The 27,981-nt window shown below is 29.1% G+C and overlaps 1 protein-coding gene across 1 annotated transcript in view; it reads right to left on the reverse strand.

Moving 5' to 3' along the window:
* LOC147807750 (pancreatic triacylglycerol lipase-like) overlaps positions 1-27,981 on the reverse strand; it is a 54,776-nt gene that overhangs the window by 5,849 nt on the left and 20,946 nt on the right. The window contains exons 3-5 of the mRNA XM_087165586.1: positions 21,527-21,673; positions 18,388-18,517; positions 12,831-12,941 (exon numbers count right to left, since the gene is read on the reverse strand). Of these exons, the coding sequence (XP_087021712.1) occupies positions 12,831-12,941; positions 18,388-18,517; positions 21,527-21,673 (388 nt within the window). The remainder of the gene's footprint in view (positions 1-12,830; positions 12,942-18,387; positions 18,518-21,526; positions 21,674-27,981) is intronic.

Consider the following 27,981-nt stretch of genomic DNA (forward strand, 5'->3'; position numbering starts at 1 on the left):
TATCGCCGTGAACTTTCTTTAGTTGATTTCCTAACTATCATTATTCTAAGGTCCATGAGCATTTTCACGATTTACCAAATTTACCACGTTTACCAAATTTTATCACACAATATAAAACCCTATTCTGTTGTTAATCTTACCAAAATTATAACTTAAAATTCCAAAGAATCATTACCATTGTGTACCAATATCATTACCAAAGCGCTTCTGGGAAAATTTCTGGTGTTCCCATTGAGCAAGAAAAACGGTAAACTTTGTTTTAACTTTGTTCTTTTTCTTAGTGTATATGCCAACATATTCTATACAAATATTATGAGAATTACGAGTCTAGAAAAGTGAAAAAAATCTTTGTTTTGATTGATACTTAAACGAGGGAAGTTACTGTAACTTTCTTCTTCATAAAACTCAAATATCGATCCTACCATAATAAACTAATTTTTCTCCAATGATTGATTTAAAAGTTCTCTTTTCTTCTAGATTGGATTGAAACACTTATTGCCGCTAGTCAAATACATGAGTTGACTGTTGAATTTCAGTTGGATGCATTAGGAGAAAGAAAAATAATTAATTCTTTCATCTATTCTAATTAAAAAAAATACAAGCAAAAAAACGCATAAATGAAATACATTTACAACATGAAAACACGTTATAAGAGGTATCATTCTTTTGTAATAATTTGTAAAATAAGAAAAACGATGATGAATATTATAGATCCATCATTAGGGAGAAAAGGAAAGATTTAATAAGATCAAAATTAAATTAATCAAGCTAATAATTTAATAATCTGGATTTATAATGTATTTAAAATACTGTGGACTTAGAGTACGAAAATTATAATACATCAGAAATTGGAAACGTTTTTATGTATAAATGTGTATTTTTGAAACTCACCTATTTAGATTTTTGGAAACGTTCTTTGTTATGTAGACAAGGGAGAAAATGTTTCCAGTGTGCAATTTCCGCAGAAAAGTATTAAATCAAACATCAGTTGATAGGATAAAGAGTTTAGAAATTATAACGATTTTACTCATAAAAAAAATCCACGCGATAGATGTCATAGTTAGAATTATAAAAGAAAAAAAAAATTAGTTCTTTTTATGAACGGTTTTACGCTAAATCCAATAAGATCAAAATTAAATTAATAAAGCCAATAATTTAATTATGTGGATTTATAATGTATTTAAAATACTGTGGATTTTTAGAATGAAAATTATAATGCTTCAGAAGTAGAGAAGGTTCTTATGTATAAATGTGTATTTTTCACTTTCTTCTATGCAGAATTTTCGACACTGTTTTCTTGTATTTAGACTGTTGGCAAATCAGAAATTGGAAACGTTTTTATGTATAAATGTGTATTTTTGAAACTCACCTATTTAGATTTTTGGAAACGTTCTTTGTTATGTAGACAAGGGAGAAAATGTTTCCAGTGTGCAATTTCCGCAGAAAAGTATTAAATCAAACATCAGTTGATAGGATAAAGAGTTTAGAAATTATAACGATTTTACTCATAAAAAAAATTCCACGCGATAGATGTCATAGTTAGAATTATAAAAGAAAAAAAAAATTAGTTCTTTTTATGAACGGTTTTACGCTAAATCCAATAAGATCAAAATTAAATTAATAAAGCCAATAATTTAATTATGTGGATTTATAATGTATTTAAAATACTGTGGATTATTAAAATGAAAATTATAATGCTTCAGAAGTAGAGAAGGTTCTTATGTATAAATGTGTATTTTTCACTTTCTTCTATGCAGAATTTTCGACACTGTTTTCTTGTATTTAGGCTGTTGGCAAATCAGAAATTGGAAACGTTTTTATGTATAAATGTGTATTTTTGAAACTCACCTATTTAGATTTTTGGAAACGTTCTTTGTTATGTAGACAAGGGAGAAAATGTTTCCAGTGTGCAATTTCCGCAGAAAAGTATTAAATCAAACATCAGTTGATAGGATAAAGTGTTTAGAAATTATAACGATTTTACTCATAAAAAAAAATCCACGCGATAGATGTCATAGTTAGAATTATAAAAGAAAAAAAAATTAGTTCTTTTTATGAACGGTTTTACGCTATATCCAATAAGATCAAAATTAAATTAATAAAGCCAATAATTTAATTATATGGATTTATAATGTATTTAAAATACTGTGGATTTTTAGAATGAAAATTATAATGCTTCAGAAGTAGAGAAGGTTCTTATGTATAAATGTGTATTTTTCACTTTCTTCTATGCAGAATTTTCGACACTGTTTTCTTGTATTTAGACTGTTGGCAAATCAGAAATTGGAAACGTTTTTATGTATAAATGTGTATTTTTGAAACTCACCTATTTAGATTTTTGGAAACGTTCTTTGTTATGTAGACAAGGGAGAAAATGTTTCCAGTGTGCAATTTCCGCAGAAAAGTATTAAATCAAACATCAGTTGATAGGATAAAGAGTTTAGAAATTATAATGAGTTTACTCATAAAAAAAAATCCACGCGATAGATGTCATAGATAGAATTATAAAAGAAAAAAAAAATTAGTTCTTTTTATGAACGGTTTTACGCTAAATCCAATAAGATCAAAATTAAATTAATAAAGCCAATAATTTAATTATGTGGATTTATAATGTATTTAAAATACTGTGGATTTTTAGAATGAAAATTATAATGCTTCAGAAGTAGAGAAGGTTCTTATGTATAAATGTGTATTTTTCACTTTCTTCTATGCAGAATTTTCGACACTGTTTTCTTGTATTTAGACTGTTGGCAAATCAGAAATTGGAAACGTTTTTATGTATAAATGTGTATTTTTGAAACTCACCTATTTAGATTTTTGGAAACGTTCTTTGTTATGTAGACAAGGGAGAAAATGTTTCCAGTGTGCAATTTCCGCAGAAAAGTATTAAATCAAACATCAGTTGATAGGATAAAGAGTTTAGAAATTATAATGAGTTTACTCATAAAAAAAAATCCACGCGATAGATGTCATAGATAGAATTATAAAAGAAAAAAAAAATTAGTTCTTTTTATGAACGGTTTTACGCTAAATCCAATAAGATCAAAATTAAATTAATAAAGCCAATAATTTAATTATGTGGATTTATAATGTATTTAAAATACTGTGGATTTTTAGAATGAAAATTATAATGCTTCAGAAGTAGAGAAGGTTCTTATGTATAAATGTGTATTTTTCACTTTCTTCTATGCAGAATTTTCGACACTGTTTTCTTGTATTTAGACTGTTGGCAAATCAGAAATTGGAAACGTTTTTATGTATAAATGTGTATTTTTGAAACTCACCTATTTAGATTTTTGGAAACGTTCTTTGTTATGTAGACAAGGGAGAAAATGTTTCCAGTGTGCAATTTCCGCAGAAAAGTATTAAATCAAACATCAGTTGATAGGATAAAGAGTTTAGAAATTATAAGGAGTTTACTCATAAAAAAAAATCCACGCGATAGATGTCATAGTTAGAATTATAAAAGAAAAAAAAATTAGTTCTTTTTATGAACGGTTTTACGCTAAATCCAATAAGATCAAAATTAAATTAATAAAGCCAATAATTTAATTATGTGGATTTATAATGTATTTAAAATACTGTGGATTTTTAGAATGAAAATTATAATGCTTCAGAAGTAGAGAAGGTTCTTATGTATAAATGTGTATTTTTCACTTTCTTCTATGCAGAATTTTCGACACTGTTTTCTTGTATTTAGACTGTTGGCAAATCAGAAATTGGAAGCGTTTTTATGTATAAATGTGTATTTTTGAAACTCACCTATTTAGATTTTTGGAAACGTTCTTTGTTATGTAGACAAGGGAGAAAATGTTTCCAGTGTGCAATTTCCGCAGAAAAGTATTAAATCAAACATCAGTTGATAGGATAAAGAGTTTAGAAATTATAACGAGTTTACTCATAAAAAAAAATCCACGCGATAGATGTCATAGTTAGAATTATAAAAGAAAAAAAAAATTAGTTCTTTTTATGAACGGTTTTACGCTAAATCCAATAAGATCAAAATTAAATTAATAAAGCCAATAATTTAATTATGTGGATTTATAATGTATTTAAAATACTGTGGATTTTTAGAATGAAAATTATAATGCTTCAGAAGTAGAGAAGGTTCTTATGTATAAATGTGTATTTTTCACTTTCTTCTATGCAGAATTTTCGACACTGTTTTCTTGTATTTAGACTGTTGGCAAATCAGAAATTGGAAACGTTTTTATGTATAAATGTGTATTTTTGAAACTCACCTATTTAGATTTTTGGAAACGTTCTTTGTTATGTAGACAAGGGAGAAAATGTTTCCAGTGTGCAATTTCCGCAGAAAAGTATTAAATCAAACATCAGTTGATAGGATAAAGAGTTTAGAAATTATAACGAGTTTACTCATAAAAAAAAATCCACGCGATAGATGTCATAGTTAGAATTATAAAAGAAAAAAAAAGTTAGTTCTTTTTATGAACGGTTTTACGCTAAATCCAATAAGATCAAAATTAAATTAATAAAGCCAATAATTTAATTATGTGGATTTATAATGTATTTAAAATACTGTGGATTTTTAGAAAGAAAATTATAATGCTTCAGAAGTAGAGAAGGTTCTTATGTATAAATGTGTATTTTTCACTTTCTTCTATGCAGAATTTTCGACACTGTTTTCTTGTATTTAGACTGTTGGCAAATCAGAAATTGGAAACGTTTTTATGTATAAATGTGTATTTTTGAAACTCACCTATTTAGATTTTTGGAAACGTTCTTTGTTATGTAGACAAGGGAGAAAATGTTTCCAGTGTGCAGTTTCCGCAGAAAAGTATTAAATCAAACATCAGTTGATAGGATAAAGAGTTTAGAAATTATAACGAGTTTACTCATAAAAAAAAATCCACGCGATAGATGTCATAGTTAGAATTATAAAAGAAAAAAAAAATTAGTTCTTTTTATGAACGGTTTTACGCTAAATCCAATAAGATCAAAACTAAATTAATAAAGCCAATAATTTAATTATGTGGATTTATAATGTATTTAAAATACTGTGGATTTTTAGAATGAAAATTATAATGCTTCAGAAGTAGAGAAGGTTCTTATGTATAAATGTGTATTTTTCACTTTCTTCTATGCAGAATTTTCGACACTGTTTTCTTGTATTTAGACTGTTGGCAAATCAGAAATTGGAAACGTTTTTATGTATAAATGTGTATTTTTGAAACTCACTTATTTAGATTTTTGGAAACGTTCTTTGTTATGTAGACAAGGGAGAAAATGTTTCCAGTGTGCAATTTCCGCAGAAAAGTATTAAATCAAACATCAGTTGATAGGATAAAGAGTTTAGAAATTATAACGAGTTTACTCATAAAAAAAAATCCACGCGATAGATGTCATAGTTAGAATTATAAAAGAAAAAAAAAATTAGTTCTTTTTATGAACGGTTTTACGCTAAATCCAATAAGATCAAAATTAAATTAATAAAGCCAATAATTTAATTATGTGGATTTATAATGTATTTAAAATACTGTGGATTTTTAGAATGAAAATTATAATGCTTCAGAAGTAGAGAAGGTTCTTATGTATAAATGTGTATTTTTCACTTTCTTCTATGCAGAATTTTCGACACTGTTTTCTTGTATTTAGACTGTTGGCAAATCAGAAATTGGAAACGTTTTTATGTATAAATGTGTATTTTTGAAACTCACCTATTTAGATTTTTGGAAACGTTCTTTGTTATGTAGACAAGGGAGAAAATGTTTCCAGTGTGCAAGTTCCGCAGAAAAGTATTAAATCAAACATCAGTTGATAGGATAAAGAGTTTAGAAATTATAACGAGTTTACTCATAAAAAAAAATCCACGCGATAGATGTCATAGTTAGAATTATAAAAGAAAAAAAAAATTAGTTCTTTTTATGAACGGTTTTACGCTAAATCCAATAAGATCAAAATTAAATTAATAAAGCCAATAATTTAATTATGTGGATTTATAATGTATTTAAAATACTGTGGATTTTTAGAATGAAAATTATAATGCTTCAGAAGTAGAGAAGGTTCTTATGTATAAATGTGTATTTTTCACTTTCTTCTATGCAGAATTTTCGACACTGTTTTCTTGTATTTAGACTGTTGGCAAATCAGAAATTGGAAACGTTTTTATGTATAAATGTGTATTTTTAAATCTCACCTATTTAGACTTTTGGAAACGTTCCTTGTTATGTAGACAAGGGAGAAAATGTTTCCAGTGTGCAATTTGCGCAGAAAAGAATTAAATCGAACATCAGTTGATAGGATAAAAAGTTTAGAAATTATAACGATTTTACTCATAAAATATTTATCATAAAATATTTATCTAAGAAAAATCCACGCGATAGATGTCATGGCTAGAATTATAAAAGAAAAAAAAAATCAGTTCTTTTTATGAACGGTTTTACGCTAAATCCAATAAAATCAAAATTAAATTAATAAAGGCAATAATTTAATTATGTGGATTTATAATGTATTTAAAATGCTGTGGATTTTTAGAATGAGAATTATAATACTTCAGAAGTAGAGAAGGTTCTTATGTATAAATGTGTATTTTTCACTTTCTTCTATGCAGAATTTTCGACACTGTTTTCTTGTATTTAGACTGTTGGCAAATCAGAAATTGGAAACGTTTTTTATGTATAAATGTGTATTTTTGAAACTCACCTATTTAGATTTTTGGAAACGTTCTTTGTTATGTAGACAAGGGAGAAAATGTTTCCAGTGTGCAATTTCCGCAGAAAAGTATTAAATCAAACATCAGTTGATAGGATAAAGAGTTTAGAAATTATAACGATTTTACTCATAAAAAAAAAAATCCACGCGATAGATGTCATAGTTAGAATTATAAAAGAAAAAAAAAATTAGTTCTTTTTATGAACGGTTTTACGCTAAATCCAATAAGATCAAAATTAAATTAATAAAGCCAATAATTTAATTATGTGGATTTATAATGTATTTAAAATACTGTGGATTTTTAGAATGAAAATTATAATGCTTCAGAAGTAGAGAAGGTTCTTATGTATAAATGTGTATTTTTCACTTTCTTCTATGCAGAATTTTCGACACTGTTTTCTTGTATTTAGACTGTTGGCAAATCAGAAATTGGAAACGTTTTTATGTATAAATGTGTATTTTTAAATCTCACCTATTTAGACTTTTGGAAACGTTCCTTGTTATGTAGACAAGGGAGAAAATGTTTCCAGTGTGCAATTTGCGCAGAAAAGAATTAAATCGAACATCAGTTGATAGGATAAAAAGTTTAGAAATTATAACGATTTTACTCATAAAATATTTATCATAAAATATTTATCTAAGAAAAATCCACGCGATAGATGTCATGGTTAGAATTATAAAAGAAAAAAAAATCAGTTCTTTTTATGAACGGTTTTACGCTAAATCCAATAAAATCAAAATTAAATTAATAAAGGCAATAATTTAATTATGTGGATTTATAATGTATTTAAAATGCTGTGGATTTTTAGAATGAGAATTATAATACTTCAGAAGTAGAGAAGGTTCTTATGTATAAATGTCTATTTTTCTCTTTCTCCTGTTTAGACTTTTGGCTCTGTTTGTTTGTATTTAGACTGTTGGCAAATCAGAAATTGGAAACGTTTTTATGTATAAATGTGTTTTTTTAAATTTCATCTATTTAGACTTTTAGCAACGTTCTTTGTTGTCTAGACAAGTGAGAAATTGCTCTCAGTGTGGATTTCGCGCAGGCAAGAATTAGATCAAACATCAGTTGATGGGATAAAAAGTTTAGAAATTATAACGATTTTACTCATAAAATATTTGTCTCTATATTTATACATCATTGCATAGAATTTGAAAAGAGCTGAAATTATTCCCGACCGCCTATCCTGCATATAATGAACGCAGGAGATCGTCTTTGTCTGGAATATCCTTATTTTCTTGAGTTGCAAATAAATATTTATGACGAATTTTCTTTTCGTTTTATTCATTGAAGTGTGTTCTATCAAACTTTGTAATCGAGTTTGCAAATTTTAAGTTGTAAGCATTTTTAAACCGTTTTTAAAGTTTAAAGCTTTATAAAGTTCAAATTTTAAAAATACTCAAAACCTTAAAATTTAAAATTTGGTAACTGAATTTCATATAGAAGACATTTCAATTCAATAATTATTAAATACAATTTCAATAATTATTAAAATGTTTTCACTGTGGTTGAAAATAATGGAAATAAAATCGCTCCTCTGTTTGAAGGGGACCCTTAACAATTTTTCAATAGGCAGTATTTTTTTAACGTCTGGATAAGGGCGATATTTTGAACTATGGTTTTGATTTCATACACTAATGAAAGGTTCTGGTTGATATACTGCAGAAGCAAAGCTGCAGTATGTTCATTTTGCACCTTTACTAGTGAATTATTCCCCTTGCTTTACTTTATTCACATAAAGGCTCATTATTAAAATACATCATTTGACGCTATATTAGTTTATTCGCATAAGAAGAGAAAATTGGAGATAACTCTATTCTCCGGTTTTTAAACCAATTGAATTTTTTCAATTCTTAACTTCCATTTTCTTTGTGTCACGAACCTTGATCAATGTCACAGAACTGTCAAAGTATCAGGGCTTTTAGAGATTTCGCTAATAAGAAACTTGTATATAATAAATAATTTCTTATTGTCAAAATATCAAACTTAATATTATTTTAATTTAAATTCCCTAAAATAATGCGTAAATCATTTATGGGTCATTCTCACTGAAAAGGTATAAATAGACTAAAAATTTTTCTTAAATTAAAGTAATTAAAAAGTGATAAAAATGACATAAATGCCTTTATTTATTTTTGTTATATGTCCTTATAATAATGGTCAAGTTTTCTATTTTATTTTTACAAGATTTAAAATATTTTAAATTCTGCCTCGTCCACGAAGGGGATGTAATGGTCAACGGAGGAGACATTTTATGTTATAAAATATAAAATGTCAATGAAAGTTAATTAATTAATTATTGGGTACAACTGATATGAGTTTAACATTAATAAGTAAATAATAAAATATTTCATTATTAGAGATAGAGCTACTTCCGATTAATCATGCTGCTATGAAAGGAAACATCCATTTTTAACCTAGGTGTACAATTTTTTAAGTAACTCTTACTGAATATTAATAAATTAAAATGTAAAACTATTGAAATAAAATTTCAGACTCCTAATGAAAGTTGAGTGCTGAGGGTACTCTTTTATGAACATTTTATGCAAGTTAAACATACTGTCATTCAAATAACGTTTTTGTTTTTTCTCTTTTCTTCTTGTTATTGTTTCTTTTTTCCCTGGGCACAAACGGCTTGCTCTATCAATTTCTAGAAATTTAAGTATATTTAATCACGATTTTTCTGTTAAATCTTTTTCTGATACAGATTTTAAAGTTTCTTGTTCTTTTTTTTTTTTTTTTTTTTTACTTTCTTCAAACAATATAGGGTCTTCCTTTAATTTCTGTCTAGCTTGTCTCATACTAAGTTTTTTCTGTTCCCTTCTCTTTTGCATTTGAACATTTGATTGATTTCTTTTTTTTTCATTTTGGTTTTGCCATTTTTTTGTTAAATTTTGAAGAGAAAAAAAAATGTTAAACATCATTGAAATTATTTAGAAAAATTGCCAATATTTACTTCTCCGATAAGAAAAAGTTAAACTTAATTGATTTTCTTTAAAAATACAAACAAATTAACACATTTGTTCCATTTAAAAAATATAAATTAAAAGAAAATAGTTTTTTAATAATTAAAATTGTATTATGGTTATCTAACACATTGTCTCTTCCATTGACTGTGTCTTCTCCATGGACTTGTTATGTCCACGGAGGAGACAAACACTAGTTCTTGAATTTTACTGATTTTTGATTTTGAAGTTACAAAAATGGTGCAGTTCTTTTTATTAAATATACTATTTTTGCAATATAAAATTCATCTATCAGAAATAAAATAATTTTCTCTTACCTTCTTTATGATATCCACAGAGGATACGGTGAGAACTTTGAAAAACCCCATTTGAACACAACAATCCAAAACTGACACCAAAGAGAACAAAAATAACTGATAGTTAACATTAGAAAATAGAATGGTTACCTTTCCCAGCAGCTGTCTTTTAGGGATTTCGCATATGCTGCCCTTTATTGCATATTTACCGAACTATATTAATTGTCCATGGAGGGAGATTTCATTTTTGAAGGACAAAATTTACTTGTAATTTATTTTTAAAAAAAAATTTTTTTTTTAAAAAAAATCTATTATATATAATTCTCTTACGTGGCTCCCAAATTTTGGCTGTATTTCTTTTCCGCCGGTGGCAACGTTTGCTTTGTTTTGAAAACACCAAAGCATTCTGCCTTTTAATGATGTGTTTCTGATCTAATATATATAATTCTCTTACGTGGCTCCCAAATTTTGGCTGAAGTACTTTGTACAACTAAATAAGATTCTTTTCACAACAGCTAAATATTTACTTTATTTTCTTCATTCATAGAGAAAACAGTCGGCAAAGAATTCTGTTAGGTTAAAAAATATTTCGCTAAAAAAATAACGAGTTCTAAAAGAAATAAAAATAAACAACTTAAAAAATAAAAATGCTGTTTCCAGCCATAGAATTTTTTGAAAGTTAACTTAGCAACATAAATCAGAATGACATAGAAGCGCAACTAGATCAAAATTATGATACCTGAGCGCTTGACGTAACAAATCCTTTAATTCTATAAGTGTTGTATCGCCAAATGCCTAGATTAACAATTGTGTTTTTAAAAAAATTCTATAAAAAGTTTTAAATAAACAACTTACTAGCTACTTCTACAACTGCTTCTTGAAGAACTTGGCTCATTGATTAAAAATATTGTTTTAATTTTACAGTACTAACTTTACTTCTACTTTCATTATTACTATGACCCTCTTTCATTACATTTTACAACTTCATGCTAAATTTGAGGACTTGAATACTGACATTGATGAATACTGACAAATTTGAATACTGACATTTAGAAATGTATACATAAAAAAAATAATATTTAGAGGTTAAGAGTTGCCTCAGAAAAATTTGAGTTGTTGACTTTGAACTAAACAATGGAAACAATCGTTTTTGTGAAAAATTGAATTGTATTGTTGACATCAAAACTAAAAATATTGTGTTTCAACTTAACAATACTACCTTAATTTGGAATTGCCTCGGAGAAACTTAAATTGTTAGCAATGACTTAAACAAAAAGTTTTATTTTAACTGACAAATACTATATTATAATTTTAACTTTTTCTATGACTATACTCATTTTCTTACTCTTATTTTTTTGTTTTTTATACATTTTATATTTTTGTGATAAAATAAAAAAACTTATAGTTGTTCTGCTTCTGAACACTGATGAAAACACAAAATGATGGGCTTCATCAACAATCAAACATATATACATTTATTTTACAAATTCCATATTATTAAGGTGGCGCCCTTCAGAGAATTAAAAAAACAAAATTATCTTCATCAAAGCCGATGCTTTACATCCGGCGTTCAGTGGCAGACTACTATTTCATATTGTTTTACAGCACATGGCTTTAGCCCTCTGGTGGGAAAGACTTTAAAGCATAACTTACAACAGTTACTTTTCTCAACAACTGAAATTTTGAATAGTGTGATTAAGAAAAATATGTGAACTGTTTGAAATTTCAAATTAATATTGAAATGTACAGGTTTAGAATTTTCTACTGTGAAAAGATTTCGGAACTTCAGTATTCAAAAAAGTATACAAAAACTAGACGTTACGAACGTATCCAATGAGCGAGCAAAGCGAGCATTGGATTGCGAAGCAATCCGAAATGAACTGCGAAAGCACTTCCGGGGGTTGGTGAGCGGCAGCGAGCAGGGGGCGAAGCCTCCTAGTATTAAATAAAAAGTTACTACAAGCATTTAACTAGTTAAAACTTCAAAAATCATTAAAATAACATTTAAATTGTTTAACAGCCATTAAAAATTATTTTGTGTCACAGATGTAGGGACGTCCACGGAGGGGATTTTGAAGTCATGTTTATTAAAAAATGGGAATGAAATATTAAATACATTTAGCAGAAATGCATATGATTTGCTAGTTAGAACTTTATGAAAAATGATGAAGAAAAATATTAAGAAATCTGCTGTATTTCCTAATATTTATTACTAAGGGACTTAAGAAATCACCTTTTTGTGAGAATGACCCTTATCCACTCTGTTTTTCAATTTATATTTAACAGAAATGGATATATTTGATTTATTCTTCAATTTATTTTTCATATAAAGTGTTTTAAATTAAACTGATGGATTATAATTTTTTTAAAACAGAAAATAGTTCTTAAACTTGTCTATATGAACTTGTGATAGATTACAAGATGATATGGACCTGATTTTAGTTCAAAAATGTTTCAACAGGTAGCGCTGCAAGTACTAAACTTGAATATCAAAGAAAAATAACTGGAAATTAATAATACATTTTTCGAAATATTTCAGTGAATGAATATCACATGACAGTGGTTTCTAAATATTCACCATCAGTCACAATGTCATAATCAGGCAAAGGACTTTTTATACATCAAAAAGCAACGGAAAATGGTAGATGAAGCTTGAAGAGCCATCTGTCAGGAAATTTTTGATATAAAAACAAGAATTCTGGGAGAAATGATTATGGCCTGTCTCATAAATTTACTATTATGAATTTTTGAAAACTGCAGTCTAATTAAGAAAACTCTTTCAAAGAAAGTTAAAAAAAAAAAGGGAAATTTTCTTCTGAGCTCATCCTTACTTTCCTACTTTTTGTTTATTTATTTTCATGTTTATTATTTACATGAATAACTATTACTTACGGAAACAAGTTCCACCATCTGAATGCATGACATCAACAAAGTGGGCTTCTTGATAGGCTGTATTTTGCGGGAATTCCCCATCTTTTAAGTGAAATACTCCAGGTTCTAAAACTATAATGAAATCAAAAGAAACTTTGTGATTTCTGTTACAAAATAACCATGTTCCCGTTTAAAGTTTTGTAAGTTAAAAATAATGCAGTTCTTGTTTTATGTCCTGATATTTTCAGCGTGCTACTTCAGGTTATAAAACCGTAATACATAAAATAAAACTTGAAGATTACTGTTTGACTTGTGAGTTAAAAATAATACAGTTCTTGTTTTAAGTCCTGATATTTTCAGCGTTCTACTTCAGATTATAAAACCGTAATATATAATGTTGTTAATATGCAAATAAAATCTCATTTTTCCTCTCCTTCTCAGTTAAGTTGCGCGAGTTGCGTGATGTAATACAACGACTTCCCGATAGGGGAAATAGATATATATTTGTTGAAGAAGCTGACTAGTTGTTGGTTGATTCAGACGTGTAGCACTGTGTGTGCGAACTATTGTTTCCTCATATTATGTTTTAATAAATACTTTATTTGCCGGCATTAGCCTCTGTGTTATTCAACCAAACAACAGTGGTAGCAGAGCGTGGTTTACGATGATCATGGAAAAGGACTTAGTTTTTGGAATTCCGAAGTTGACTGGAACTAATTATCATCTTTGGGCCATGAAAATGGAAGCGGTTTTGAATCTCAAAAAACTAATGTCGGCATTGGCAGAGGAAGCTCCAACTGACCCTGGTAAATTGCAAGTTTGGAAAACTACAAACCAAGATGCCGTATCATACTTGAAGTTGTCTCTATCAGACGAACAAGCTTTGCAATATGCAGAAGAAAAGAATGCAAAAGCTTTGTGGACAAGAATTAAAACTACCTACACTGGGCTTGAGGAAGATAGAAAGATTTATGCGGGTGCCGAACTTAAGAGCTTAGAAATGCTGGATTCAGAAGCCGTAAACGATTATATAGCTCGAGCTAAAGGATTATCGACTAAGTTTGCTTCCTTGGGACTGAAAATATCTGACAGAGAATTAGTGTTCTACACGGTCAGAGGTCTAGCTGGAAAATATGAGCGCATAAAACAAGTTTTAAAAACGCAACGAGAAAAGTCGATAGAAGAAATACTTGAAGTCTTAAGGGAAGAAGAAAAAGATTTACTACAGAAATCCCGTGGACATAGAAATTTGGAATCCGCATATGCTACTCAGAAGAAGAGTTTACCTAGGAAAATTTGCTATGCCTGTAGACGACCGGGACATATAGCAAAGGATTGTTATTCGAAACATCAAGAAGTGGGAACAGATAGGGGCTACAAAACATCGACCAGCAGAGCAAAAGGTCGCCGAAAACCAAATTTTCAAGAGACATTGGTATCCGAAAGTGCTACTCCAGATGATTACGCCTTAGTTTCAGCTGAACAGAAAGGACAAGTGGACGAATGTTGGATCCTGGATAGCGGAGCCACGTCTCATATGTGCAAGGATGAACGCTGGTTCGAATCTATAGATGCTTGCGACAGTAAAATATACCAGGCAGGTAAGACTTTTACATTAGATACTAAAGGAACCGGAACTGTTAAAGCTATTTCACTAAGTAATAATGCAAAAATTACAATTAGTAATGTATTGTATGTACCAGAATTACGTCATAATTTACTGTCAGTTACATGTTTAATGGATAAGGGGTTTAATGTAAAATCACATTCAAACTCAGTATTAATTATTGCTCCTAATGGACGCGTAGTTTTGAAAGCTTTAAATGTGAATAAAAAATTAGAAGTTAAGCTAAAACCTAATGTTAATAACGAGGTATGTCTTTCTGAGTGTAACAAAGTTAAAAATAACGCTGAAATGAATGTAATTTGGCATAAAAGATTGTGTCATTTAAGTGCTGATTATATGCGTAAAATGTGTAAAATGTTAAATTTAAAAATTGATAATGAATTGTCTTGTGAATCATGTGATATTTCTAAGATTACCAGAAAACCTCATTCTAGTATTTTAACTCCTCAAAGTTCAACAACTTTAGAATTAATACATGGTGATTTGTGTGGACCATTCCCAGTTAAGTCCTTAGGTAATTCAAGATATTTTTTAATATTAGTAGATGATTTTTCTGGCATGTATTTTACTTATTTTCTTAAGAACAAAACCGAAGTATTTGATAAAATTGTAAGTTTTAAGTTGAAATTTGAAAACTTAATAAATAAGAAAATTAAGAAATTTCGTAGTGATAATGGTCTTGAGTTTGTAAACAAAGATCTTGAGTTTTATTTCAGTGAATGTGGAATTACTCATGAAAAATCTGTGCCGTACAACCCAGAAAGTTTGGGTAAAGCTGAACGAGCTAATAGAGTTTTGTTAGATAGAGCTAGAACATTAATCTATGATAGTAAACTTCATTTAAATTTTTGGGCTGAAGCAATAGCCTATGCAACGCATGTTACTAACCTAACTCCCCGAAAAGGTAAAACTGAAGTTCCAAAAGAATTATTCTTTAATAAAAGGCAGAACTATAAATATCTACGTGTTTTTGGATCTACAGTATACTATCACGTTCCTAAAGCTTTAAGACACAAACTTTCGATTCCAGGTAAAAAGGGTATTATGTTGGGATATTCGAATGAAAGACGAGCTTATCGTATTTACGACCCTGAAAGAAATAAAGTAATCGAAGAGCGTTCAGTAAAATTTAATGAGAAATTATTAGGTAGTAGTAATTTGTTTAGTGAGGATAAATCTAATGACATCGATGAATTTTTTAATATTCAAACTAATGTAGAAGACCAAAATACAGGTTTTGAATTTCCACTGGATTTGAAAGATACCCGAGATTTAAGTGAAACTAAAACTCGCGGTCGTCCAGTAGGTGCAACAAAAGAAAAAATTAGGGAATTAAATGAACAACGAATAATTGAAGACGAAAACAGGTTACTAGAGCTAGGTGTACGTCGATCAGATAGAATAAAGGAAAAAACAAGTTCGAACTTAGTAACTAATATTCCGGGTAATTTTGATGAAGCTAAACGTGATAAAAATTGGTTAAAATGGGAAAAAGCAATGAATGAAGAATTAAATTCCATTCACGAACACGATGTTTGGGATCTAGTTGATAAACCTGAAAATGTAAAATTAGTTAAGAGTAAATGGGTTTTTACTATGAAAGAAAATAAATACAAAGCTAGGTTAGTAGCAGCAGGTTTTAATCAAGTAAAAAATCGTGATTATTTAGAGTCTTATTCACCCGTGTTAAGTACCGAATCTTTGCGTTTGTTGTTAGCATTATCTGCCAAATTAAATTTAGAAGTAAAATTTTTAGATATTAAGACTGCATATCTTTATAGTAATTTGGAAGAAACTGTATATATGACTATTCCCCCAGGTTTTAAACATTTGTTTGGTGAAAATAAAGTATGCAAGTTAAAACGTAGTCTTTACGGATTACCCCAATCAGGTCGAAATTGGCATTTACATCTTAAACGGGAATTAGAAAAGCTTGGTTTAAAACAGCTAGCTTCGGATAATTGTATTTTCACTAGAATAGAGAATTCTAAGTATTTTTATATTGGAATATACGTAGACGACTTAATAGTTATTTATTCAGATTTGCAAATGTATAATGATATAGTGGGAAAATTATCTCGGATATTTGAAATGAAAGAAAGTAAAGAGAATAAATTTCTAGGTATAGAAATAAATAAAAGTGAGAAGGGCGTAACTTTGTCTCAAACTGAATATATAAACTATTTATTGCAGAAACATGGTATGTTTGATTCCAAATGTGTAAAAACACCAATCGTAAAAGGTGAGGATAGGAGTTTTAATTGTTCAAACGAAATGGTTAACCAAACACAATATCAAGAATTAATAGGGGAACTTTTATATCTCTCGAACAGAACACGACCAGACTTAGCATTTGTCATGAGCTACTTATCTCAATTTAATCATAAACCTGAGAAACGGCATTTTAATTTAGCTAAAAGAGTGTTAAAATATCTCAATGGTACAAAGGATAAAAAAATTATTTTTTAGTAACAAATCAGGACTTTTGAATGCTCATGCAGATGCAAGCTGGGGAAATGCTGAAAATGGGAAATCATTTTCAGGAGAAATTGTAATGTTAGGTGATTCTTTAATTTTATGGAAGAGCAATAAACAAAAAACAGTTGCTCTATCTACTTGTGAAACGGAACTTGTTTCTTTAGGTGGTGTTTGTAGAGAACTAATGTGGATATTAAATTTATTGGAAGAATTGCATTGTTCTATATTTGTAAAGAAACCTGTGACCATTTCGTCTGACAATCAATCTGCAATTGATTGGTTGAATAGTGCAAAATCATCTTCTAGAACGAGACATATAAATTTGAAACTTCATTACGTAAAGGATATAATTGGCAAAATTATTAAAGTAGAGTATGTGCAAACGGACGAAATGATCGCAGATTTCCTAACTAAAGCTGTAACTTTTGACAAGCTCACTTGGACTGTGTCACAAATAAATTTAATTGATTAATTATTAATAAGTTTAAGTTGTATGAGAAATTAGTATATTTATGTTTTATATTTTGTGAAAAAATGTGTATTTATTCGCAGGGGGAGTGTTGTTAATATGCAAATAAAATCTCATTTTTCCTCTCCTTCTCAGTTAAGTTGCGCGAGTTGCGTGATGTAATACAACGACTTCCCGATAGGGGAAATAGATATATATTTGTTGAAGAAGCTGACTAGTTGTTGGTTGATTCAGACGTGTAGCACTGTGTGTGCGAACTATTGTTTCCTCATATTATGATTTAATAAATACTTTATTTGCCGGCATTAGCCTCTGTGTTATTCAACCAAACAACACATAAAATAAAACTTGAAGATTACTGTTTGACTTGTGAGTTAAAAATAATACATTTCTTGTTTTAAGTCCTGATATTTTCAGCGTGCTACTTCAGGTTATAAAACCGTAATACATAAAATAAAACTTGAAGATTACTGTTTGACTTGTGAGTTAAAAATAATACAGTTCTTGTTTTAAGTCCTGATATTTTCAGCGTGCTACTTCAGGTTATAAAACCGTAATACATAAAATAAAAATTGAAGATTACTGTTTGACTTGTGAGTTAAAAATAATAAATTAGATAACATACAATTCTCATAAATAATCATATTCAAAAGGAAATTAACATACATACATTTGTTACAAACATACATGTGTTTGGGAACTAAAAATGGAAATTCAGTTAAGAAAAACATTGTTTTATGTTTTTTCATTTATTTTTCCTTTTAATTATTCATATGCAATCATTAAATTATTATAAAATGCAAACGTAAAAGAAAATTAATAAAAGCATAAAAAATAAAGTTGAAATCAGAAAACTAAAATGGGAATTAAAATCAAAATTTTTTGAAAGTTTGCTTTTAGTTTTTAATATTTACTCTGCAATAAGTAAGTTCTTTAAATGACGAATGATCATATAACCTATATGGATAATACAGTGAAATCATGATGCAACTTTCAATACCTACGTGTCATTCTTCTGATTTTATGACTTGATTTCCACTCCCTTATAAATTTGCCAGCCGTAGGTACCGCATACGTACCAGCACTGTGACCAATAAGGTAAAATTTCGAACCATCTTCGTAATTATTTTGCAACTAGAAAAATAATAAATAATGTTTTAGAATATAAAATAATTGTAACAAATTAATAAATTAAATATGTGATATTTCATAATACAAATATAAGTTGTATTTGAAAGTATAAACACTTTTGAATACAGTTCTTAATTTTTCATCTAAATAGTGCCAATTTAATGTTTCAGTTTCATTGTTAGTTAAAACAGTTAAAACTAGTTTTTTTACAATTAAATGGATCATTATTGATTTTTAGGGTATACGCCGTGTGATTTTTAACACATCTAAAACATAATTGCTGCGATTTGTGATAAATTATAAGCTAAACGTTAAGAAACAAATGTTTCATTGTTAGTAACAATTTCTTGCAAGTTCTCGTTTCAACACTATAGAAGATTCTACGAGATTTTTTTACACATTTGTTAGAATACAACTGCTACACTCTAATTTCTTGTATAGATAACACTTAGATTTCGGAGAAAAAAAATATTGCAAGATTATTATATTTTTTCAATCATGTAGTTTAAACATCATCTGAAACATAATTGCATCGTTTTGTACAGTGCAGCTAAGTTGCATTATTTTTAGAAAACTCTTGCAACATATTGCTTTGACATTGATTCACCAGAAAAAGAAACAGAACCTTACTTTTTAAAATTATTTTTGAGTTGCTCTTACTGATGTATGTAAAGACAATTTTTAGCTAATTGGAATTACTGCAAGCGAAGTGAGAAAATCTTGCCATTGGCTTATGCCACAATTCAGAAGCTAATCTGATGGGACATTTATTAGCCAAGCATAACGACGTGATTAGGCCTAACAATGTGATATGAATCACATGGTTAAACCAAATCACCTATTCTTCTTATCGAGTTTCAAGTATCCAATAGTAGAATGACTAAAGCAAAAATAACAACGTGAATAAAGCAAAAATAAAAGTACAGAAACGTGGCATGCTATATTTTAGGTTCAACAATCGGGTCAATTATCTTCAGTGTGTATCGAATTTCGTGTCAATGTGGTCTTCTCTATACTGGACACACTAAACGTACCTTTAAATTTTGACTTAAAGAACGCAAAAGATAAGTCCATAATCAGGATATTCAGCGATCTTCCACCGTTCTATATAACTGGCATTATAATCATGGGTTTGAGTTTTTTTTGTTGTTGTTAAGATCATTCAACACTGCTCTTTATCAATCGAACTTAATATCGGGGAATCATTCCATATTTTGAAAAATTCTAATAATTTAGTTAATTATCATTCTAGTATTCCACAGTTTCCTAATATTTCGAAATCTATTATAATTTTATCTTTTGTACCCTGGGTATTGATCTTCTATCTTGTTTCCCCTTACTATACTTGCTTACTATCTTGTTCAAACTTCTTTCTCTATACCTATTAGTTAAACCATTTTGTACGTATTTATCCCTTTAGTGCTCTATTATCGTTCTGCTCTTAGACACTGAGGAAGGTCTTGTTTATAAAATTAAAATTATAGTATGTCCATTTCTTAACTTTTATGAATGCTTTATCCACGCTGTTTTTCTTTTTTTTTGTAGCTTTGGTTTACTTAACACAAAGTATACCCTATCATTTTTAGATAACTACAGAATGATTTACAAAGCATAGTTATTAATTTCTCTCGCATTAAATCAAAGTAAATGGAGAGGAAATTAAGAAAACCTGAAGTCTATGAAATACATTAAAAAAAGAATGTAGGCAAAATATTTTACCCTCCAATAATTTTTGACAAAATATCTATATTTAAAGAATAAATTCTTCAATTAAGTAATTAAATAAAAATGTAAACTTTTTATTTGCACATTCTACTTCGGGAATAGGGAGGACAGTATATAAGATTATGCAAAAATTTTTTAACATTTGAAATCTAATAGCTACTCTTTGTGCTATATAAGTAAAATTTCTAAAAAACAATGTTGCAGCAAAATTATTTCAGCTTTAAAGGTAATGAGAATAGTAAAAATTTAATTAGGTGCCTTTTTTTAGTTACTGTAAGTAATACAATGAGCAATAACAAGTTCCCACCTCTATGGAGCAAGAAATAATTATTAATTTTCAGTTTAGGTGTGGCTTAATTTTTTTTTCTGTCAAAAATTCTCGAAATTACAGGATCGGATGATAGATTATGGAAAATTGCCTCTTTCTCATGAAATAGAGTTTTTACCTGAACAAGAAATTTACCGACATTCATGAAAATATTCGAAAATAGAAGTGACAATCATTCTCAACAAGCTGCCAAATTATTGCGATGCTGAGATCGATTTTATCTGGTCGTAACAAATTTTATTTTACAATCTTCGAAGAAGTTATTCTGCCAAAAAGGACGTGGGTTTTCTTAGTTCTGAATATTTTCTAGAAAATAATCTCGAAAATTTATGTTGATTCAGCAGTATGTTTATTTATTTCAAAGTTAAGACTCGAATTTTCTGGGCAACCTCTAACTATTATAAATAAATCTTAAACTATTTTATTTAAATTTTTAAATGAATTAAAAATGAATGCATTTTGCTTTCAATTTTTGTTTGATATTTCAATTTTCTTCTGCTCTCATCTAACTATCAGTCTCATCTCCATCTGGCGCAATATTAGTTTTAAGTGAAATTCCTATAGGTTTTAGGTAAAATTCAAAAAGTAATTTTCTTTCTAAAATTTTAAAAAAAATTATCAGAATTCCCTTTTAATATCAAATGGTTAATATATTACACACCTCTTAATTTAACTATTTTAACTTAAATAAAGTAATTAAAATATTTTGGCGTCATGTAACGACTAAATGAAATACTGGATAATTAATAATATTTTAGAACAAATCCTTTTTATGATTTAACCTCAAACAATATTTCATTACATTCTTTATATTTCTAGAATAATTACTTTATCACACATATACTATTATACTGATTAATCAAAAAATTTGAATAACTACATCGACTTACAGTTGCAACTAGAATAAACAACCTTAACTTACAAATGCAACTAGAGTCACAACATCAATGTCAACTTACCATAATATTTTTGATTACAAAACCCATCTGCTCTCCAACAACGTAAGAATTTGTAATTCCACCAACCGGATCTGGAAAATTTCCCCAAGTCCAATCGACTAAAATTATGTTATAGTTTCCTCTTACGAAAAATTGATCTTTATATTCCTAAAAGAATACGATAAAGGAATATAAAATGGTCACATTACAATCATTTTACTGTTACAATGAAAAATGATTTGTACATTGCGCAAAATAAAAAAAATAAAAATATTAAACACTTTATATTAGTACTAGGAGGCTTCGCCCCCTGCTCGCTGGTGCTCTCCAACCCCCGGAACTGCTATCGCAGTTCATTTCGGATTGCTTCGCAATCCGATGCTCGCTTTGCTCGCTCATTGGATACGTTTTTAACGTCTAGCTTTTGTATACTTTTTTGAACACTGAAGTTCCGAAAACTTTTCACTGTAGAAAATTCTAAACCTGTGCATTTCAATATTAATTTGAAATCGCAAACAGTTCACATATTTTTCGTAATCACACTATTCTAAATTTCAGTTGTTGAGAAAAGTAACTGTTGTAAGTTTTGTTTTAAAGTCTTTCCCACCAGAGGGCTAAAACCATGTGTTGTAAAACAATATGAAATAGCACTGAACGCCGCATGTAAAGCATCGGCTTCGATGAAGATAATTTACGATGACGATAAGATTTTTTTTATAATTCGGTGAGAATTCACCCGATTAGACATATGATGCTCACTACGTGCTCTTGCGCTCCGAAGCCTATCAATTAAAACGTATTAGCGTTTTATATAATATAGATTAGCCATATGATGCTCACTACGTGCTTTTGCGTGCCGAAGCCTATCAATTAAAACGTATTAGCGTTTTATATAATATAGATTAGCCATATGATGCTCACTACGTGCTCTTGCGCGCCGAAGCCTATCAATTAAAAATGAAAACTGTTGCCAACGCGAGAAAAGAAATATCATCGATTTTATTGATACGTATTAGCGTTTTATATAATATAGATAGTCAGTCTTAATGACCTAATGTGATTGTTATTTCAGGTGATATAAGTTACGTGACAACATAAAAAAACATACTTTATTTAAGTAACATACTGTACCAAGCATTAAGTTGAAGATACAGTTAATATAAAAATTGACATTTATTTAAATATCAGGAAGCTTTTAATCATTTCTAAGTAAACCAAACCTTAAAAATTCCATCCGTTCAGGTAATTTTCATACTGTGGCATCAGAACTAGTTTAACTGCAGGAAATTATTTAGGGGATGATATAGTTCGAACTTCTTCATTTTCTTATTCCATAACCAATAGTCCACATCTCTCAGCAAAAACTAAATACTATAGTTTTCCGTAAGGGTTTCATTACACATGCTCACACAAACTCGGCTTGAATTTTTGTCAACTCCAAAAATCACCTGCTTTTTTTAATCTATATCTTGGTTTATGTTATTGCTTATGTGTTAAACACTGTTTAACAATTTTAATGTCTTTAAGAAAAGACATAAGTTGCAAAAATATAAGACTTGAAGTATTGCTTTGTAACAAGGAAGAAATTGCATGGACTGATCCTATAGGAGCAGATTATCTCGAGGAGCAGCTTTTGAGACGACATGGGATTAGGCTGAACTTTCCCCGCAGCGACACCTGTCAGCTGAGTTCCCGAAGTGCAACAGTATTCAACAAAAAGTAATGGCAGCGTGGGAGTGCGGGATTCTTTTTCTTTCCCCCTGTTTTTAGAACATTTATTCGAAGTTGATTTTGGGCCTCCTGATGTACGTTCGGGTGCATCGGGGAGGCGTGCTGTCCTGTTGTAAGAGATTTAAGATGCCGACAACTATTTTTGTGAGAAGATAATCCTTTTTCATCTTTATTTGTGAAAATTTGAATCTACAAGTCATGGCCTGTGTGGCGATATTTTTGTTGATGATATTATAATTAGCAATTTTTTTAATAATTTAGTGAGAATAAACATGGTGAGTTTTAACATTTCAGTATTTGTTTTATCTGTCTCATGTACTTTTTAACTCAAAGCAATCCATTCCTTTTCAGCTATTTATTTTTCTTTCAGGTTAATTACTAGTTTAGGTTTATTGCGACAACGCAATCTTTTTAACATTATACCTTTGGCCATGTTTCTTAATAAGATGATACGTATCCGTTTACAGGATATTGTAATTCTAGTATTTTGTGATTGTTTATTCTAAATTAATTCTTAATGGTTCATTCTAAATTAATCATTTAATCTTTTGTTTTACTTATTAAACCTTTTTCCCTAAGCCATTAAGGAACAGATATTATTATTTGGTGCCTTAGTACCAGGTGTGAGCTTGATATTTTTTTAAATTTTCATTATAAATGATATATATTTTAAGTAAAATTAAATTTTGGAATGGATTGGACTAATTTTGATTTATTTTTTTTTTGATAAATATGTTGCAAAATTTATGGCACATGGCATATTAAAATGATACGCGTGCATGATTCATATTTCTTCATTCTCTCTTCCTCGGCATGATTGTTGTTTCGCTCCAATGATTTTGATAATTTATTGATTGAAATATTTCATTGTTTGAAAAGTAATTGCTATATCACAATAATTTTAATTAGATGAATGTCTTGTGTGGTTTCAGAAGTAATGAAAATTAAGTGTATATATTTTGAAATATTAGTATTCTTGATTTTAAGGATTTGTAGTGGACAATTTTAAGCAATAGTTATATGAAAATAGTATTTTAAATGCAGTAGGGCTATACATATTTAATGAGTGTAATACCATTTATAATATATATATATATATATATATTTACATTTTTATGAATATTATTTTGATGACAACTTGATTTTTTGTAATTTTATCTGTGATTTTTATCTTGAATATTTTTGAGAGTGTATTATTTTTCTATAATTTAACTCTTATCTAATTTAATGGCAAAATCTAATTTTTCATTGGCGAATTCGCTGCAACCTTTCAATGGCAGCAGGGATGCAAATTTAACTTTTTTTCTTAACAATTTAGAGCAAATAGCTATATTAGAGAAATGGGACGACACAAAGAAATGTCTAATTCTTAAATTAAATTTAACAGGAGAGGCATTAAGAGTAGTCAGTGAAGCTCACACTGAAGATAACAATGAATTTGAAATAATAGTAAAAATACTTAAAGATAAATTCTTAAAAAAACCAAATTATGCTGAATTACAAAATAAATTTAACACACTTATGCAAGGTCCTAATCAAAGTATAAAAGATCTAATAGATGAGGTGGAGAAAGCTACCAATCAATATTTGGAAATAAATAATAAAAGTAGTGAGGAAACTTTGAATTTGGCTAAAAAAATGAAGGCACAAAAATTATTGGATAGTATGAGACCAGAGATAAAATTAGAAGTAATGAAAAGGGGAGCTACTAAATTTGGGGAAATAGGTAAAATCGCTAATGATGTGGAAAATGCTCTGGCAATTAATGAAAATCATGTAAATAATTTAACGAAGACAACAGATGTAGATATTCTATTAAAACATCAGGTAGAAAGTAATCGCAGGATAGAGGAATTAACTCAAAAAATAGAGGATTTAACTAAGAATAAATCTGTAAATAATATTTCAAGAACTAGGAACTTTGTGCAACCTAAAATAACTTGCCATATATGTAATAAAAATCACTTAACAACGGAATGTTGGTATTATCCAGGGAGAGGTAGTAATAATAGTAATAGAGTAACACCTTATGATAGGAGTCGTAGTAACTTCAGAAGAGGATTCAACAGAAATTTTAGGAATAGGGGTAACAACAGTAGGGACAGAAGACGAAATAATTTAAACTAGTTAATGGTTCTTGTAGCAGGTGGAATGAAACAGGGTTTACAAGAACCAATAACAAATCAAATGAGTTAAAGCTGGATAAAAATACAAAATTGAAAAAGAAGGAAATTTATAAACAAAATGTCAGTCCAAATTATAATAAAATATATAAGAGTAGGATATTTATTAGTAGTAATATCAAACATAAAAATTTTAATTCAGATAATAATGGTAAAAAAAATCAGGTAATAACAAATTCTAACTATAATTCAAATAACAATCAGAGATGTAGAAATGATATAAATAAAAATAATGATGAATTAAAAGAAATAAATGAGGAAATAGAATTAGGAAATAAGCATGTTATGACATGTGGTGATATTAACAATTCAGATGCTCTTCCTATTATAATTTTAAAATTTGGAGATTTATTAATACCTGCTTTATTAGACACTGGTGCTAATTTGAGTATAATTGATCCTGCAACTGTTAATGAAATAAAAGAAAAGACCAAACTTAATTATTTATCTCGATCAGTAAGAATACATACCTTAGATAACAACACTATACCATACTTATCAGCTATATCCTCAAAATTTAAGATCAAGACTAAATGGTTTAATGGAACCTTCTTTGTAACTCAAAATTCTTGGCATTACAAATATAAAATTATCTTGGGTTATGATTTTATACAGCATAACAAAATTATTTTGGGCACACCAAATAGGAAATTAATTATGGGGCATGAGTCATTTGAATTTTTTGAAGATACTCCTCGTGTGATAAATAATTTATGTAATAATGTGCAGATAGATAAAGATAATATTGCTTGTGCACCCGAGAAAATAGTAATTGAGCCTAATACCCAAAAATTAATTAAACTAACTGTATCTCAAGATATAAGCAATTGTAATCAAATATTATTTTCTCCTAATACTAATAAACTAAACTAATACTAATAAACCATGCTGACTTCGCACAAGACTAAGTTAAAACCATTTTAAATATGTTCTAGCGTAATATCTTAAGAAGTTAAATCAATTATTGAAGTCTTTAGTTTTTCTTTAAAGAATTAAAATTTTTAGACAATAATAAGTTATTTAAATAAAAAGGTTCAACTTGAAATAAAAAACATAAAATTCGCGATCGCAACGCTTCAGTACGCTTTCTAGCGGGAGTTTCAAATGAAGAACATATCATTTTGGAATTCTCTGGATTTACGAAGCAGGTAAGTGTTACAATTTTTATAATAAAAAATTTTACTTGTAAATAACTTTTTAAAAAAATTTAATGGTAATTTTCTATAGAATGGTTTTCTACGTACGATTATGAATAACGAAACAAACAAAAAGAAACATGAAAGTCTTTTATTTTAATGTGAGGAATTTTTAGAATCATTTTTTTTTATTCCTTAGCATTCTTTATTTTACGGTTTTTAGTTTCTAAATAATGATTTCTATTAAAACTTAAAATTTTTTAATAAAAACTGTTGTCAAAAAACTCTTTTTGAAAAATTAAATAATATAAAATTATGAGTTTATGTATACTTTTTACATATTTTAATGTTTGAAGTAATAGGATTCTGAAAACTATGGAATGTAAAGTTTAAATAGGCTTTTCATGTTATATCACGGAGACTTGCAGAGGTCTTTGAGGTCTCCAACTCCAAACGTTGCATCTATAGGGCCCCTGTTTTTGCGGGACTTCTGAGATATGCCACTGCCAGATTTAACTTGGTACTGCCTGTTCGGAAATCGGACTTCCACTAGACCGAGTTGTATCCTGTTGCTCTAGCGACTATACACGAGCGATACCCTTGCCAGGAACGGCTGCAGGTTTTTACTGATGGATCCGCCACTTTTTCAACTGTCGAACTGGAGCCGGTGCTTACTCCAAATATTTCAGCCTTAGAGATCCTCTTGACACTCGAACAGATAATTTTGATGGATAAATATTTGTAATCCTTATGGCTATTACAGCTATTGGTGAACCATCTGAACGAAACATTGTTATCTTTGTCGATTCACAGGCTGCTATTCAGACCATTTCTGAATATAATTTATACCCCTCTGAACTTGAATTTAAGTGTAAACAACGCATCGACTCTCTTCTTTGTTCTGGAAGAGAGGTAGGATCCCTGGGATCCCTGGCCTTTGTGGCATTTACGGAAATGAACGGGCTGACATGTTGGCTAGAGAGGTTTCAGCATTGCACAAACCTTCTCATCCAGTTCCCCTTAGAAATGCAAGGCGGCTTCTTAAGAGCAAATTCAGACACCGAACAATATCTGCTCTTAGGGATTTAGCTGATGGAAAATCCTGGGCTAGCCTTCTTGATGACCAGCAGCGCTCTCACCTTTCCCTCCTTACCAGAACCGAGGGAGTTGCTTGCCTTAGAATAATTACTAGACATGACTACTTGCAGACCCATCTATTTAAAATTAACCTGGTCAATTCACCTCTTTGTGTGCTCTGTAACACTTCGCCTGTGACTGGGGAGCATCTTTTCGATTGCCCCTGTCTTCTTGACATTCGTTCCTGTGATGACTTTCGTGCCCTCTCACCTTCTGGAGCTACTTCAGTGTTGTAAGCAAGACGCCTTATGTCTGAGAAGACGATGGCCGGCGTAATTAAAAAAAAATT

Source organism: Parasteatoda tepidariorum, chromosome 6 (assembly GCF_982258835.1).
Source record: "Parasteatoda tepidariorum strain Cologne lab strain chromosome 6, Ptep-v5.0, whole genome shotgun sequence".
NCBI classification, from domain to species: domain Eukaryota; kingdom Metazoa; phylum Arthropoda; class Arachnida; order Araneae; family Theridiidae; genus Parasteatoda; species Parasteatoda tepidariorum.